Below are 14,610 nucleotides of genomic sequence, written 5' to 3'. Positions count from 1 at the left end.
TTAAAGGTACCGATCCTCGATACCTTGGTATTTCATAACAACAAATCACTAGAACTATATTTTTGAATTTCTAACGTATTTCAAGACACATCCATTTGTTATCCCTAAAGTTATGCCAGATACTAAAACATAACTTTCACGCAGGAATGGGTTCGTTTCATACAAGTTGCGCGGAGCCTGTGAAACATGTTTGCGCCCAGATAATCTCTTAAGGGGGGACTTCGGTATTTAATTTTTATTTGTGACGCATGTTTTTAACATTTTTCCCTGAACGCTGATCATTTCAAGATTATTGTGTAAAAGTTTGGGATAAATCGAGGAAAAACTGACAAAGATACAGATTTTTTAAAATCCGCGTTTCATACAAGGCTCCATGCAGCCCCCTACTTTGAAGAGCGTTTCCCCCAAAACCATCGTTTTCAAAGTCGGTGCCCATCGTACCGTAAAAACTACTGGGTTGATCGTTTTGAAATTTTTTACACATAGTTTGTACACTTTTTGCCAGGTAATCCCGTCGAGATATCATTAAAATTGTTGATGCTTTTTTTTAAACAAATCTGTAAAGGTCGATTTTTATGGCAGAATCGCAAAAAGCATCACTTTTTCAACTTCAAAAATCTGCCAAAAATCGAAAAATTCAAATATCAACGAAAACTCTCCAAGGCTACCTAGATAAACTTATAATCTTTCAAACGAGTATTGATTTGTATTTTTCTGATGACCCATCACGTAGCTACGATGGGCACTGTTTTTGCTGCGAATCAAAAGACTTGGTCCTTAAGATTTAAGTGACGAACCCGGTTTGATCATTGTGATCACTATTTCAATTTCAAAAATCTGCCAAAAATCGAAAAATAGCAATATCAACGAAAACTTGACGGCACCACCTAGATAAACTTATAATCTTTCTAACGAATATCGATTTGTATTTTTCTGATAAGCCGTCACGCAGCTACGATGGGCACCAGAAAAAGTATCTTTTCGAAGACACGACTGCCTAAATTTGATGGCATGGAATAATTTTTTAATGAATGTTGCTCAAAACAATACCAAATATTCTTCAAAAGTTGTAGATTATTATGTCATTTACTTGAAAAAATACAGTTGAATGGTTACGTCACAAAAAATCGTTAAAAACGGGCCTTTTTTGTCCCGAAAATACCAAAGTCCCCCCTTAATGTGGATGATCGGGTGTACCAAACCTATTTTACAACGATTTAATATTAACGGTCACGATGCACTTAAAGATCTTGGAAATGAAAAAAAAGAAACAAACAATTCATACATTTGAAATATTTAATTTTTATGTTTATTATTTCATTAATATAAATAGTGATATTTCCTTCAGTAGCTGAACTTTTTTTTCCGACAAGGGACTAACAACTATACCCGCTCATTCAGACCAATCCAATAACCGTTGCCATCGAACTGACCAGCGCCCGATTATTTTCTTTTTAAGTGTTCTTTGAACGGCGGAATCGCTAGAGTGCTCTGCCACTCTATTTGTACGGATGTGTATGGCGTTTTTCTAATCACTTGTCCACACTATAATATGCTGGCGAAACATGTACCGTAGCGCTAGAATATTTTTCTAGCGATAGATATTGCCACCGCGTATTGGACTTGATTCTTATTAACTAGACAAGGGCTAAAAAACAGGCAGCGGTTTAAACAAATCTTTCTGATCTTTTTTGCGCTGTGTAACAATGGTTTTTTTTTTTTTTTGCATCAAACATACGCTCGGACTGCATAGCTCTAACACTAGTTATTAAGATTAGGAAAAATTGAATAATTGATTAGGAAGAGGAAAAAAGACACAGAGAGATTCATATTTGATCCAGCGAAACACGATCACCCGTAGAACAGGCGGGCTACCATCTGCTCAGCTCTCCTGCTGTACGAGTAACGGTTCTCTTAAATATCCAGGATATGTCGAAAGTGGTGTCACGGAAGACGCATCGCACAACGCCCGATGTTCACGGTGGGAGCTGCCCAGTTGCCTTAAAACTTTTCTCATTCTTGCTGCTGAGATATACGTTAAAGTAGAAGAAGTACTTTTGCTTCTCATTGCTTGTACCGGACGCCCCCATCAGCAGGTCTTTGGATGTGTCTGAGGAACAAGCACGGACGACTACTTCACACTTTTCCTGTTTAGGACAAACAGGACACCGGCCTTCGTTACCATTTTCAGCGTTACGCTCGGTGTACTCCCCATCGTCGCCTTCGCCCAAGGAACGAGTCCGATTCGCGTCATCATCTGGTGTGCTTCCGGCCATACCGTCATCAGTTTGCGATACTCCAACAGAAGCTTGCAGCAGCTGCTCCTGTGATTGGTCGTGATTGTGGTTCAAGTGTGATTGTTGCTGCTCATAGTGATTGGGCTTTTCCTGGTGACTGTAGTCACCGCCATCGTTGAAATTCATGCTAGTAGATGATGGGCCCATCGGCAAAGCCCCGTCCCCGTCTGCACAGTTGAAATAGATTGTGACGGGGTACGCGTTCATGCGCGAGCCAAAGCTTATGTATGACACCTCGGGCGGTGTCCGAGCGTCATGTACGGCGAGGATCATCGGTTTCTGCAGTACCGGTATAGTAACGGTGATGTCGCCTTGGCGCGTGATCAGAATATGGAGCCGAAATTGGTAGCCCGGAAAGAAGTTGAACGTGTGGCTGTGATGGGCGAACATGCGAAGTGCCGCCTTGTAAATCACCGTATAGGTGTTGCTGACACGCAGCTCGTACGTTTGCTCGTAATCCGGATGCTGGCGCGATCGGTTGCTGGCGGACAGCAGAATCGCTAGCTCTTCTTGCATGTTCTGCACTCGAACTAGCAGCTCGAGGTTGACGATGTTCTGATCCGACCGATTGTTGCCAATCTTGTCGATGTCGAAGTACTCATCGTACTGGCTGGTGTTAGTTGTAGTCAGTTGCTCACAACTGCTGTCCCCTGTGCCCAACAAGGAACAGGTTAGATTAACCAGATTTCTTTTTTTTTTTAATTCGGAACATACATGGCTTACCTAGACGGTTACTTGTGGCCTGAGTACTTCCGGCCCTAGCGATCACAACACTGCTCAACAGTAGCAGTATAGTGCCGAGCCAAAATCCACTGGAGGACAGCATTTTTTCGGCTTAGAGTGTAGATGTAGTCGAGGCTACGTGTCTAAAACGACGAAAAAGGTAGCTCGGTTACAGGTCAAACCCTTTATAAAGCTACACACGTAGCGGTGGATGGATGTAAAAAAAAAATGATATAGATAAATATTATACTACTGTAAAATTGCCTTCTTTTCTTTCTCTATTTCTAGATTTCTTTGGCATTGTGCAAAGTGTGACAATGTTGATTGATGCGTGGCGAACGTTAACGAATTTTTGGTGCTCAACCGCAGCGGGAGTGGCTCTGTTTGTTTTGCTCATTCTAGTGTTAATCAACGATGTTCCTAGGCCAGTCAGTGGCCATGGGCGATTGATGGATCCACCCGCTCGGAATGCAATGTGGCGTTTTGGCTATCCCAATCCCGTCAATTACAATGACAACGAACTGTTTTGCGGTGGTTATGCTGTGCAATGGGAACAGAACGGAGGCAAGTGTGGTACGTGTGGTGATGCGTACAACCTGCGAACACCAAGGCCGCACGAGATGGGTGGTGAATTCGGGAAAGGGATAATCTCGCGGCGGTACCTCGCCGGTCAAGTCATTGACGTGGAGATTGAGCTTACCGCCAACCATATGGGACACTTCGAGATGTACTTGTGCCCGAAGCAGAACCACCGAGGCGATGCACCGCAATCCTGCTTCGATCGCTACCCGCTCTATCTAGCCGGCACACGCGAGGTACGGTTTCCGATACCACCGGAGTCGGGCAAAAAAGATGTGTTCCGGTACCGGGTGCAATTACCAAGCCACGTAACATGCGCATCGTGCACCATGCTATGGATCTACCTGACCGGAAACATGTGGGGCAAGTGCAGCAACGGTACCGAAGGTGTGGGCTGTGGTCGACCAGGTAAGCAACCAGATCTGGCCAGCAGTCGTGTGTTCGGTTTCATCGTGTCCATCGTGATTTACAGAAACGTTTCGCAACTGTGCGGATATAAGCATCGTATCCAACACGGGCGGTGGGAGACCACCGCTCTTTGTGGGAAGTAACAACCCGTTCTTGCTGTATTACAAAGACTACCGTGACCCCAAACCGGACAATGTTTACCCGCTGATCATTCGGTACGTACTGGTTAGAGCCCAACCTTTGAATCACTTCGACCACTGCTAACCACGCAAGATTATCGGATTTCATACGACGACTTTCCCGTCACTAACTCCAGGGACCAGGTGTGCGTACCTACTGAGGCTTACCGTAGCTTCATTGGCATGGAGGACTGGTGCCAGAGTAACTGTTTGCGCTACCCACCTAACTGTCCGGAATCGGTTTGCTACTGTCCGTGAGTACTTCCCAGTGCGATGCTTTGGTCAATCCAGAGAAATCTCCAGTGCCACCACTATCCGACTGGCGATCCGATGGTTCTCGTATGGTTCTTCTTCCGCAGACAAACGTGCGAAGCTATTGGGGAGATAGAAGGACAGGAAGGGGCGGATGTGTATTGTCTAGACCAGTGTCTCAACTACAGGTCCAGCTGTCCAGCCAGTAAATGCCGCTGCTACTGATGACAGCAAGGATACGTCGCATCAACAACGACAGCGAGTGCAAGGACAATCACAACGACGACAACGACGAAGAGGATGGGACCGATGATGTAGAACGAGACGAGGAAAGCCGCAGCAAGGACGACGAAGGTCGTTGTTTTGGTACATTGAGTGCGCGGGATGCTTCTGGGATGGAGGTGTGTGAAAATTTCACTTGAAAGATACAGTTCAGCGGTGGGCCAGCGGAATGGAGCAGTGTTGCCCTCAATATATTGTTTGAAAAACAACATCCCATCTCTTCGCTCTTCTTCTCGAATATGCCATGGTATGTTACACATGGAGGGTCTGCTATCGAATGGGAAACAAGCTAGCAGAGCCGCCAACCCGCAGTGAAGCAGTCCAGGTTGAACTCTATTGAAGCAAATAGGGATCAACATCATGAGAGCGTACGCTGCTGAGAGCGGAAATATGTGGCAGGCAAAACTGCTCACCATTTGGACAACTTATGAAGGTAATCTACTCTGAAATACTATGTAAAACGATAGGCACGACATGGATAATCTGTGGATAATGCAACCATGCGAATTCAAAGCGAAGCATACACGATACACACCATATAGAATCATTAATCTGGTTGAGCTTATTAAAAACTTGTTTTATTTAAATATATTATGACACGGCTCACTATCAAGAATCTGTACGCATAATCATTTGGAACTGCTGTTAGAGGAGCGAATGATAGTATTGTGGCATGGCACAACTAAAACTCTAAATCTTAGGAAGATCGAACGTCAAATTTAAGGAAACGAAAGTTGATCCTTCATTATTCTTACTTCGGGACTCTCTATTAGCTCCATAGGTTGGGTGTATTGCTGGCGAGGCTTGCGAGGCCTGCGGGCCTGGCGAGTATTCGCGCCTCTGAGTACCTCCGCGTAGGTTAGATCGATCTCCTGTAGCATGTGTAAATGCTGGGAGGCTGTCGAGGGCACGAGTTCGACGATGTCACTCGCATCGTCCGCCAATTCGGCATTCCGATTAATGGTCGCACATGCTCTTGATTTCGATTTCATCGTGGTTTTTGGGTAGCCAACATCGACTGACGGTGTTTTCGATACTGGTTGTGAGCGGTTGTGAATCGTTGTCGTTTTGTTATCCCATCTCAAGCTAGCTGGTCGTTTACCATCAGTGTCTCGTGGCGACGGACCATTGCTGCTACCGAATGAATCCATAAAGTCCGGATTCCAGGGCCGGTAGCGAATCCTGCGGCTCCCTTTACTACGAACTGGTGTTTGCTGCTCCAGCTCTGCAGATTCAGACCCTTTATTTCCGAGAGTCGTACGATTACGGTTCCGGCGATGTGATTTACGCTTGCTCCCGGAGAGATATTCAAGCGGCACAGACGATTGCTGCACTGTACCGGTACCTCCGCCGTTTGCGCTGGTTGGTGGCTTGGAACCAATACCACCGTCTTTTTGCTGACCAGCTGTGCCATGGCGTGCGGTTGTAATTGCCGAGGCTTGATGACGTACCCTTTTTTTACGCTCAGCTCGTGTGATGCATTCAGACATAGCAATTGACTGTTCACTGATAGCTGAAGATGTAGTGACAAAACTGGCGGTATCATCCTCGCCGAACTCATACAGCGTCTCTTCGTTTATTGGTGTAGTCGGTGTATACCGTATCGTCGCCAATTCAGCCATAGGCGCAGAGCCAGTAAAGATGAAATCCGATGTCGTATCATCTTTCAGTGGCAACTGTTCACCCTCTTCTCGGGTTTCGGCCTCCTTCTTAAGGACGCTAACAATTTCACGGAAAACTTCACGATGCGCCGGAATAGAACGAAAGCGTGAATCGATTGCACTTTGGTCTACATAGAAGCCGAGTCGGTCCTTGTCATTCGCAATTGTGCACAGGATGTCGCGCGAGCCCTCGTCCGTCTGTGTCGCCTTATGGCAAACATCGTCCAGGTAGCCAGAACTGGCCGTCTCCGGCCGATAATGGTTGTCGGAAGGGACTGTAACCATCGGCCGAGTCGCGCCAGTAGATATCGCTGCTTCAGTACCCTGCCGTTGGCTGTTGTTCGTTCGCTCACTCGTCATTGGCGGATTGAACCCATTGGAGTAGTGCAAATCATTTCCAAACCCAACAACTTTACTATGATCTAGACAGCTTTCAACAGGAGTGGCGGAACCAGATGATGTCCTACTCTTTGGTAACTGAATTTTCTGCCGATGACCCTCGAGCAATGCTTCGTACTCTATCAGCTCCCGGTAAAGATTATTCGTGACGCTTCCATCATCAGCTTGCGGTTTTTCTCCACATGTCTCGAGGGGTAGCTGCTAGGGTGGCGCAAAATTAAAGAAAAATAGCAGCGTTTCAATTTGTTTTGTTCATTTAATGGTTAGAATATGCCCATTGCCTCGTTTGTTGTGTTTTTGTTTCTACAATTACTTTTTACAATAAAATTACGAAATTAACACCAAACGTATTTACGCTATGAACGTATTCTACGCATCCGAAAAAATACTGCAGCACCACATCAATCATATCTTGCATGTTTTGGTCAAATTATTGACGTCAACAATAAATACAAATAAGCACTGCCTAAAATACTAATTCATTATAAACATCTTGTAAAGTTCAACGTTCAAACAAATCAACACACAATAGCATATACACATATATCTACACTACCAACTTTTTAAGTTCCCAAACAGTTCATCATAGCTGACCACGTTTATCAACTGTTGGATCTGGGAGGCGGGTCGATGGAAACAAAATTACAATACACTTCAAAATTGTGAACTTTCGGATCAGCATGAGCCAGAGTTCGAACAAAATATTAACAAGACTGACGGGAAGCTCGTGTAGATACTTCGTCGAATGGATACAAGTCGAACAAGTTTTTGCCTATAGCAATAAGAAGAGAAAATAGATAAACAATAATAAAGAGAAGAGATACGAATAAAATGAAAATAAAAACAGATGAAACGGAAACGGAAACAAAGGAGAAAAACATGGCCAAACCAACAAACAACACACTGCATGCGACCAATGGAAAAGTAAAGATAAATATGAAACAATTACGATCAAATATAAAATGATTCAACCTTCAAACACAGAACAGTAATAAAATAAAAAACTAAATCACAAAAAATCACAAAAAATATCACAGATAAAAAATATAAGAGAATACAACTGGCTTCACAACTAAAGAAACTATGTGGAACATTCTTGATAAACACATAATGTCAGCTATTAGCAAATACAGATAAAGCTAAATGTAATCGATTTAATAAGTATTAACTAACATTCAATAAGATTCATTTCAAAAGGCATAAGCAATAACAAGTTTTGTTTTAGTGATCTAGATCATTTTGCCATTAGGTTAAACATTATCAGAAAGAAAAATAAGCAGAGAAGCTATTGAGAAGATGTTTAAGAGCGTTAGCAGAAAAACTATTGCAAGTTAATCTCAGCTGAAGCATGGTTTCGTGCGGTTATTTTCTACGCAGTGCATTTTACCTTTACCACACAATAAATGTTGGAAAATCGTAAAATACCTGTATATAGAGTTCCGAACGGTAAGTCTTTGGCATTTCGGACGCTTCGATCAGATTGTTGAGGCTGCGATCATCATCATCATCATTCCCGCTGATAATAGAGTTCTCGTCGCGACGATCGGCGAGGTCACGCAAACAGTTAGTGCACAATTGTCCCTGCCTACAAAAAGAGAAAAAAATGACTTCTCATACTGCAAAACCTTAAAACATGTTATTTGCTCATACTCGAACAAATGACATACTTCAATTCATCCAGAAGCGAAATCTCCTGATGTACTGTTTTTACTTCATCGTTGTTGGTATTTTGCGACAGCTTCTTTTGCAGCATTTGGTTCTCTTGTGTGAGAGCCATTAACTGTTCCTCCAATTCTGCCACTTTATCCCGCTCCTGCACAAAGTTCTTTTGAGTACTATCGAGCAACAGCATAACCCGTATTAATTCTTCGTCTGCCTCGTCGTTATGATGCAATTCTTCTACAGCTCGGGTTGTTGTAGATTGTGTTGCGTGATCACTAGCTACACTCGCCGGAGACGGTAACGTAGGCACTTCTACGATATCAGTGCTAGTGCCAGCAGTTGCTGCTTGTTTTTCTGCTATATCACGTTTTTCGATCTGCATTTGGCGCCTCTCTTCCATTAGTGTTCTAGTAAGCTCTTCTACTTTGGCTTCGAGACCTTCGATAGTGCTGTGCAATCTATGTGAAAAAAGAAATAAAACAATATGTTAAAGCATGTGGTTGGATGGAAAAATACCAAGAATAGCGTAGATAAAACTATCATTTATCATGCTGTGAGGCATTTACAGATACTCACTGTCTGTTTTTTTTCTTTTCTGCTTTGTTTTCTAATGTTAATTTATATTTTGTTTGTTCAAGATCCCAGATGCCCAAATCCAGCTGCTCGTAGATTTTCATTCGCGATTCGTTTGCCTCTCTCTGTGCGACATTGTGTTTGTTCAATTGCTGGAAGGATAATGAAGTTGATTGAGGTGTTAGAAGTACGACTTTCGCCGAATATGTCATCTTACTTCTATCTCTTGCATTTTGTCCTCGATTTCATGTTGACACTGTTTTAGTGCTGCCTCCAATGCCTTGTTGCGCTCCAGGAGCGTTTTGCCCAGCTCAGCAGCCAGTTGTAAATCTAACACGAGGAAACAGAGCAAAAAGAAAGATGCAAACACGCCAGCCAGATCCTTGTTAATCGCAGAAAAGCAATATTTAGCAAAAGCATGTTGGAATACTGCTTTAAAAATTTTAGAGGTGTTTTCCACGCCATTCCTCCTACCATAATCGCTAATTTGGCTAATTAACGTTTTCCCCCTTGAGTAAAAAAAAAACCGTTCCGTGGGTGGTCTTGTGAGTGCCGTTATCCTATTTTTACCTGTATGGACAACGCTATGGATAAACAAATAATGTGTTTGATCGTTTGTATAATGATGTGCTTTATCGGGCAATTTGGGGCGACAGATACACATCTAAAAGAGATCCTACCATATAAAAGTACACAAAAGTGTATCATATGTAACTGTAAACTGTAAATTATGAAATTGACACGAATTGAATAGAAGCATTAAGCACAAACGAGAGTCGCTGTAGAATCGTTTGCCAATTTTAGAGTCATAAAGACATACCACAAGTTTCCCAATATTCGAAATAGAAAGACTTACCATCCAGCATGCACTGTGAGCTTTCATCGATGATCTGCTCGTCAATAGCATCCTTCGCCAATCCACTCATCGTAAGACGGGGGATAAGTGACGCAGTTGACGATGGATGGCAATCGAAAGAGGAAGCTAAAGTTACAGAGAAAGGCCTTCTCTGGCTTTGCGTCTATCGGTCTTCAAGCAGCGTTGTTAGCCGAATCCTATGCCAGTAATTCGGTGCCTTGCATGCTTGGGAATACTTAGTATGGAGTACACAAATTGTAGACAAAAACACCAACACTCTTTCTAACACTGGCCAAGAACTGATAATGTTTTAGGTTGTTTTTTAAAGGGTAATGACGAGCCCAATGCACAATTCGATATTTACAATTCTAGAACAGTTTTCCCAACAGGAGGCGATTAATCCCACTGCCTGCAAGCAGGAATAGCGAAAGAAGCAAGAGAATGTCAAATGTTAGTCGAAAACGTATGTGCAATACGTGCAGACCATGTGTGTGCTGAGAGAAAGAGAAAGGGAGCAATAGATAGAAAAAAAAGGAGAAAAGGAACAAGAGAAAGAGGAAGATATTCTCCAGAATGTCGATAATACACTAAACTAACAAATATTACATTGCACATATGCAGTTTGGCAGTTTTTGCACTTATTTAACAGAAATGAATCGGCAAATTATGTAGCAAATTGCTTAAAATCGAGCATCGAGCTCAAATAACGCTAATGCTTTAAACGGCCCACGACGTTTTAAGGACTCCCGATGTCTGATGCACCTACGAGCAAACTGCGGTTGCTGCGTTTCATCTGTTCACAATCGAAACTGGTGTCTTGAAAGGACAAAACTGATATTAGTTTATCTTTTTCCTATATTGTAGAACCTCAGACAGCTCTAAGACTACAACTTCATGACCCTGAATGATAGCATGACCCCTGCAAAACGTACAAAACCAAGCCATAAAAATGCGATCCACCTAAAAATTCACGCGAGCACAGTTTACACCAAGACAGGTTGGCAAGAAAACGTTGAATCAGAATCGGATAACGTCGACACAGGAAATCCCCTCTACAGTGTCGAGCCCACAGCTGTCAGCCATTATGTTACGGTGCTGTGGACATGCGCAATGTGCCTTCACCTAAACCCACAGGACCCACGCTGTTGGGATGTGTATTTGATTTGAGTTTGTTTATAACCCACCCTACCCAATCATTTTGATTTTTTGTATTATGTTAGGTAATTTGAAGTATTGAATGAACTGAATCGAACGATCGCAAATGAAATCGAACGGACCTAATAAAAGATGAAAAAGGACGTATAGAGTAAGATGAAGAAATTGTGATGAGGATGTCTACATAATCTCAACTGCAAACTTCGGATTGCCGATTGCAGTCAAGAAGGCACATCTAGATTCATGTATCAAGAAAGGTTCTGTCAACCAAATAGCAAAAAGCATATTAAGGAGTTTTTTGCGAATAAAACGCAAACTATGGAATAAAGACATGCCCAGAACATTGCAAAAGGTTATGGAAAAGAATAGCCAATTGCTGGCAAGTAATTAAAAAGTGCTCAAATGAAATTGATTAAAATTGATTAAATTATTTAAATGAAAAATTCTCGAACTTGAAGGAGAAATGATAGCCAATTCATGATCAACAACCAATTTCGTGGTTTTGCCAAAATAGTGGCCGTATTGCGCAAATACGGCTCGCCTTGTCAAAAGAGGAAGGCCTTCGTGCACATGTTGTATGGTTTGAGAGGGAGAAATGGTCCCTTAAGCCTCCAATCATTGGATACGGAACGTACGTTGTACTGCGTACGTTACGACTGTATAAGGCATACAGTAACGTACTAACTTAACTGCTTCAGTGCAAAATGGAGGGCTTTAAACTACATTTCTTTGCACACAGTGACAAAACGCCCCTACTTTTCCCTCCTACATTCCTACCATTCAAACGAACAATATTTAAGCCACGGGCACACAGAATCTGAAGACCTTGGCGATGATAGCAAACTCCTTGAAAAACAATTTATGCCCTGCTGATAGAGCATAAACACTAATCAAGTTTTATCTTTTAAAAGATGAATTTGACGGAGATGTTTCAAGTATATATTTGATTCGCATCATGTAGTGCGGCCTGCGTTTTTGGCATAGGATGCACCAATTGGGATCCCGTAATTTGAAAGAGCCTAACGTCGGTATCTAGCTGTATATTATTGTCAGCAGTGTCAATGACCGTTACGAAGTTCAAAAGCAACACGGTACGCATGCCAACTCTTTGGCAATCTCCAATCCGCTCGAAAGCTGTTACCCTGGATAGCGATAATGATCACGTAGCGACAAACACAAACACTGCAAAGTCATCGCTAGTGTCCTTGATCATTAATCACTGCTTTCGAATGCTTACGATCAATCCGCATCAGCGTCACCATATTAAACACACGGAAAATTAAAAAGCTCACATTAATAAGAAAGCGAAGTTCAAACATTTGTTATACTTTTCGAGTAAAGGCTCGAAGTGTTGACTCAAACTTTACTTCTATGCCACAGCAATTGGGTAAGAAATTACATTCATAAACTGAAATGGCTTACCCTTTTTATCCCATTTTCGCCAGTCTTTTCCTGCAAGAATGTCCCACTCGAAACGAAGATCCTTGTTGGACATGCTTAGCGAGCACTTGATTTTTTGATCATCCATCGCAAGGTGCCTGCGCTCTGAAGGAGGATGATGACCTGGCATTTATAACTAATGAATACGAAAAAAAATAATAAAGATAGAGAGCGAAAGAGAGAAAGGGAAACGATTTTAATCCTTCAGCTTCTTGCACAGTGCCGTGGCAAGTGCACTTACAGCTCACAGACACATACACACAACTAACAGACACATTCACATATTCACAACTTGAACTTGGATATCCTATCGTATTCTGCGATTTATGCAGTTTTTATGGTATAAAACACTAAAATCAAAACTCAATACACTCCATAACGTAGCTGTTTCGTTGATTAAAAGTTATTGCACTAAAAATCTGCGTTTGGGTATGTTTTAATTTCGACAAAACTTCTTGCGCGAGGATCACTGCTGGATCGCTTCGCGCAGACGTCTGCATCGACAAAAGCAGAAAAAGCTTTGACATTTTCTTGCGAGAAACAAAACCGTAGTGGTAAACCGAACAGATTTTTGGCGATCGACTTTCTCAAAAATAATTGATATAAAATAACGCTCGCTGTGCTGTGCTATCAATTATTTTTGAGATATTGAGAATCGGTTGGCCAAGAAAAAAACTGTTTAGAGTAAAATATATTGTTGCCTGTGATCCGTTCGCGAGATCCTGGAATCGCGCGGCAAACGCAGTTCTCCGTTTCCTTCGGATCGTTTCGGATAGTAAATTCAAATCCAGAAAGCAGCTCTGGACTTGATGCGAGACCAAGGAATAATTCAGATTTTCTTCTGATGGATACATACCAATTAAATTTCATGTATTTAGCTTGGTATGCACGAAATGAAAAATCTCGCTTCAAAATATTACAATTGCAAACATGAGTTACACCTTCGAGAATGTGTTACTTTATTTTATCCATAAATGCTGTACATTGCAAATAATATGGGCAAACCCTCTGCTCGGTGCAGGCTCTAGCTCAATGATCATTGCAATTTATCTGTAGAAAAAAAAACACTGTCGTATTCGCATAACTGTCCAGACTGTTCTAATAGCAGTTTAGTGCAAATCTTCTCAAGGAGGCTGACATGAAATAATGGTTGCCTATTAGACTATAGCCCGAAGAATTGTTTGCACGCTAGACCGGAATGCTAAATAAATCTAGGGTGATAACCCCCAAGGAAATGTAGTGCGTTCCACAAACTATACGGCTATTTTCTCGTCTCAATCTCGTGATTCCTCGATTTTAAAGGCCTCGATTGCTTAGATCCTTTACTTTGTAGATCCGCACAAGCCAGTGTTCAGTTGTGTACGCTTCCTCCAGGACGTCTAACTCAAAGTCCTTGTTGCCTATTTCTGCACCACGTACTCGGTCATAGCCAGGCGCTTTCCCACCCTCCGTGTACACCTGGCCAAAGCGGTAATAGCACATCTTGTACATTAGACAGTTCAGTAGAGTGGGGGAACCTTCTTTGTCAATTCTAAAATCTCCGCTAGAGGCATAGTAATCCATTTCGCGGATGTGGGCCCCGCGATCCGTGCTTCCACCAATGCGAACCATCCAGAGGAACTTGTTGATATCTGTATCGAGAAAATAAAAACGATAGGTCATGCTTATGGGTTTAAGAAGATCAATTTGCTGCAATACGAGAACCGTACCGTCCGACGAATAGCCAGTTAGTCCACCGAAGATGACGAGTACATAATCGACGTCGAGCTCTTTCATAATTTCATATGCACGTTCTTCCGTGGATGCCATGGCTTGGCCAACGCGAGATATATGCGTATTATTCCATGTGTTATTATCCACCAATATGGTACGATTAGCCATGGCTGTTATCTGGTATCCGTAATCCCACCATGACATTACGCGCGCATCCTAAATAAGTGAAGAAGGGAAATGAAAGAAAACACATTAGAAAACAAAACACAGAAAGCACAATAATCGCAAGCTTAGCTTTTCTAGTTATCAGCGATCAAAGTGCTAATTGTCATGCGAGTATCAAAGAATAGTACACATCACATTAACGCAGGAATCGAACAGTTATTACCGTGACTCATCTGCTTGATTCTGCTCGGTACCGTTGATACATC

General features: G+C 42.4%; 4 protein-coding genes across 12 annotated transcripts in view; 1 reads left to right on the top strand and 3 right to left on the bottom strand.

Moving 5' to 3' along the window:
- Positions 1-1,338: 1,338 nt before the first annotated feature.
- On the bottom strand, positions 1,339-4,545 carry LOC126579897 (uncharacterized). Of its 3 annotated transcripts, none has more exons than XM_050243606.1 (3): positions 4,410-4,545; positions 3,012-3,163; positions 1,339-2,947 (listed from the first exon to the last, which is right to left on the bottom strand). In XM_050243606.1, the coding sequence occupies exons 2-3, from the start codon at positions 3,121-3,123 to the stop codon at positions 1,977-1,979; spliced, it is 1,083 nt and encodes a 360-aa protein (XP_050099563.1). In that variant the 5' UTR covers positions 3,124-3,163; positions 4,410-4,545; the 3' UTR covers positions 1,339-1,976. The 3 variants fall into 3 exon arrangements, with proteins under 3 accessions (XP_050099563.1, XP_050099565.1, XP_050099564.1); XM_050243608.1 differs by having other exon boundaries at positions 3,021-3,163; XM_050243607.1 differs by having other exon boundaries at positions 4,355-4,486.
- LOC126579898 (uncharacterized) lies at positions 3,892-4,445 on the top strand. Its single transcript, XM_050243610.1, has 3 exons — positions 3,892-4,007; positions 4,072-4,222; positions 4,324-4,445. The coding sequence occupies exons 1-3, from the start codon at positions 3,929-3,931 to the stop codon at positions 4,442-4,444; spliced, it is 351 nt and encodes a 116-aa protein (XP_050099567.1). The 5' UTR covers positions 3,892-3,928; the 3' UTR covers position 4,445.
- A 731-nt stretch (positions 4,546-5,276) lies between the features above and the next one.
- LOC126579844 (uncharacterized) lies at positions 5,277-12,954 on the bottom strand. 7 transcript variants are annotated; one of them, XM_050243493.1, is made up of 8 exons: positions 12,708-12,947; positions 12,449-12,602; positions 9,872-10,280; positions 9,233-9,345; positions 9,019-9,167; positions 8,448-8,900; positions 8,206-8,365; positions 5,277-6,981 (listed from the first exon to the last, which is right to left on the bottom strand). In XM_050243493.1, the coding sequence occupies exons 3-8, from the start codon at positions 9,939-9,941 to the stop codon at positions 5,440-5,442; spliced, it is 2,487 nt and encodes an 828-aa protein (XP_050099450.1). In that variant the 5' UTR covers positions 9,942-10,280; positions 12,449-12,602; positions 12,708-12,947; the 3' UTR covers positions 5,277-5,439. The 7 variants fall into 7 exon arrangements, with proteins under 7 accessions (XP_050099450.1, XP_050099451.1, XP_050099454.1 ...); XM_050243494.1 differs by having other exon boundaries at positions 9,872-10,106; XM_050243497.1 differs by having other exon boundaries at positions 9,872-9,923.
- Positions 12,955-13,401: 447 nt separating this feature from the next.
- The window catches only part of LOC126579913 (dolichyl-diphosphooligosaccharide--protein glycosyltransferase subunit STT3A), a 3,011-nt gene continuing 1,802 nt past the window's right edge, over positions 13,402-14,610 (bottom strand). The window contains exons 3-4 of the mRNA XM_050243641.1: positions 14,176-14,395; positions 13,402-14,097 (exon numbers count right to left, since the gene is read on the bottom strand). Of these exons, the coding sequence (XP_050099598.1) occupies positions 13,763-14,097; positions 14,176-14,395 (555 nt within the window). The 3' untranslated portion in view covers positions 13,402-13,762. The remainder of the gene's footprint in view (positions 14,098-14,175; positions 14,396-14,610) is intronic.

Source organism: Anopheles aquasalis, chromosome Y, assembly GCF_943734665.1.
Source record: "Anopheles aquasalis chromosome Y, idAnoAquaMG_Q_19, whole genome shotgun sequence".
In the NCBI taxonomy this organism is placed as follows: domain Eukaryota; kingdom Metazoa; phylum Arthropoda; class Insecta; order Diptera; family Culicidae; genus Anopheles; species Anopheles aquasalis.
Note: the sequence above shows the minus strand (reverse complement) of the source record. Positions and strands in the feature narration are given on the sequence as shown.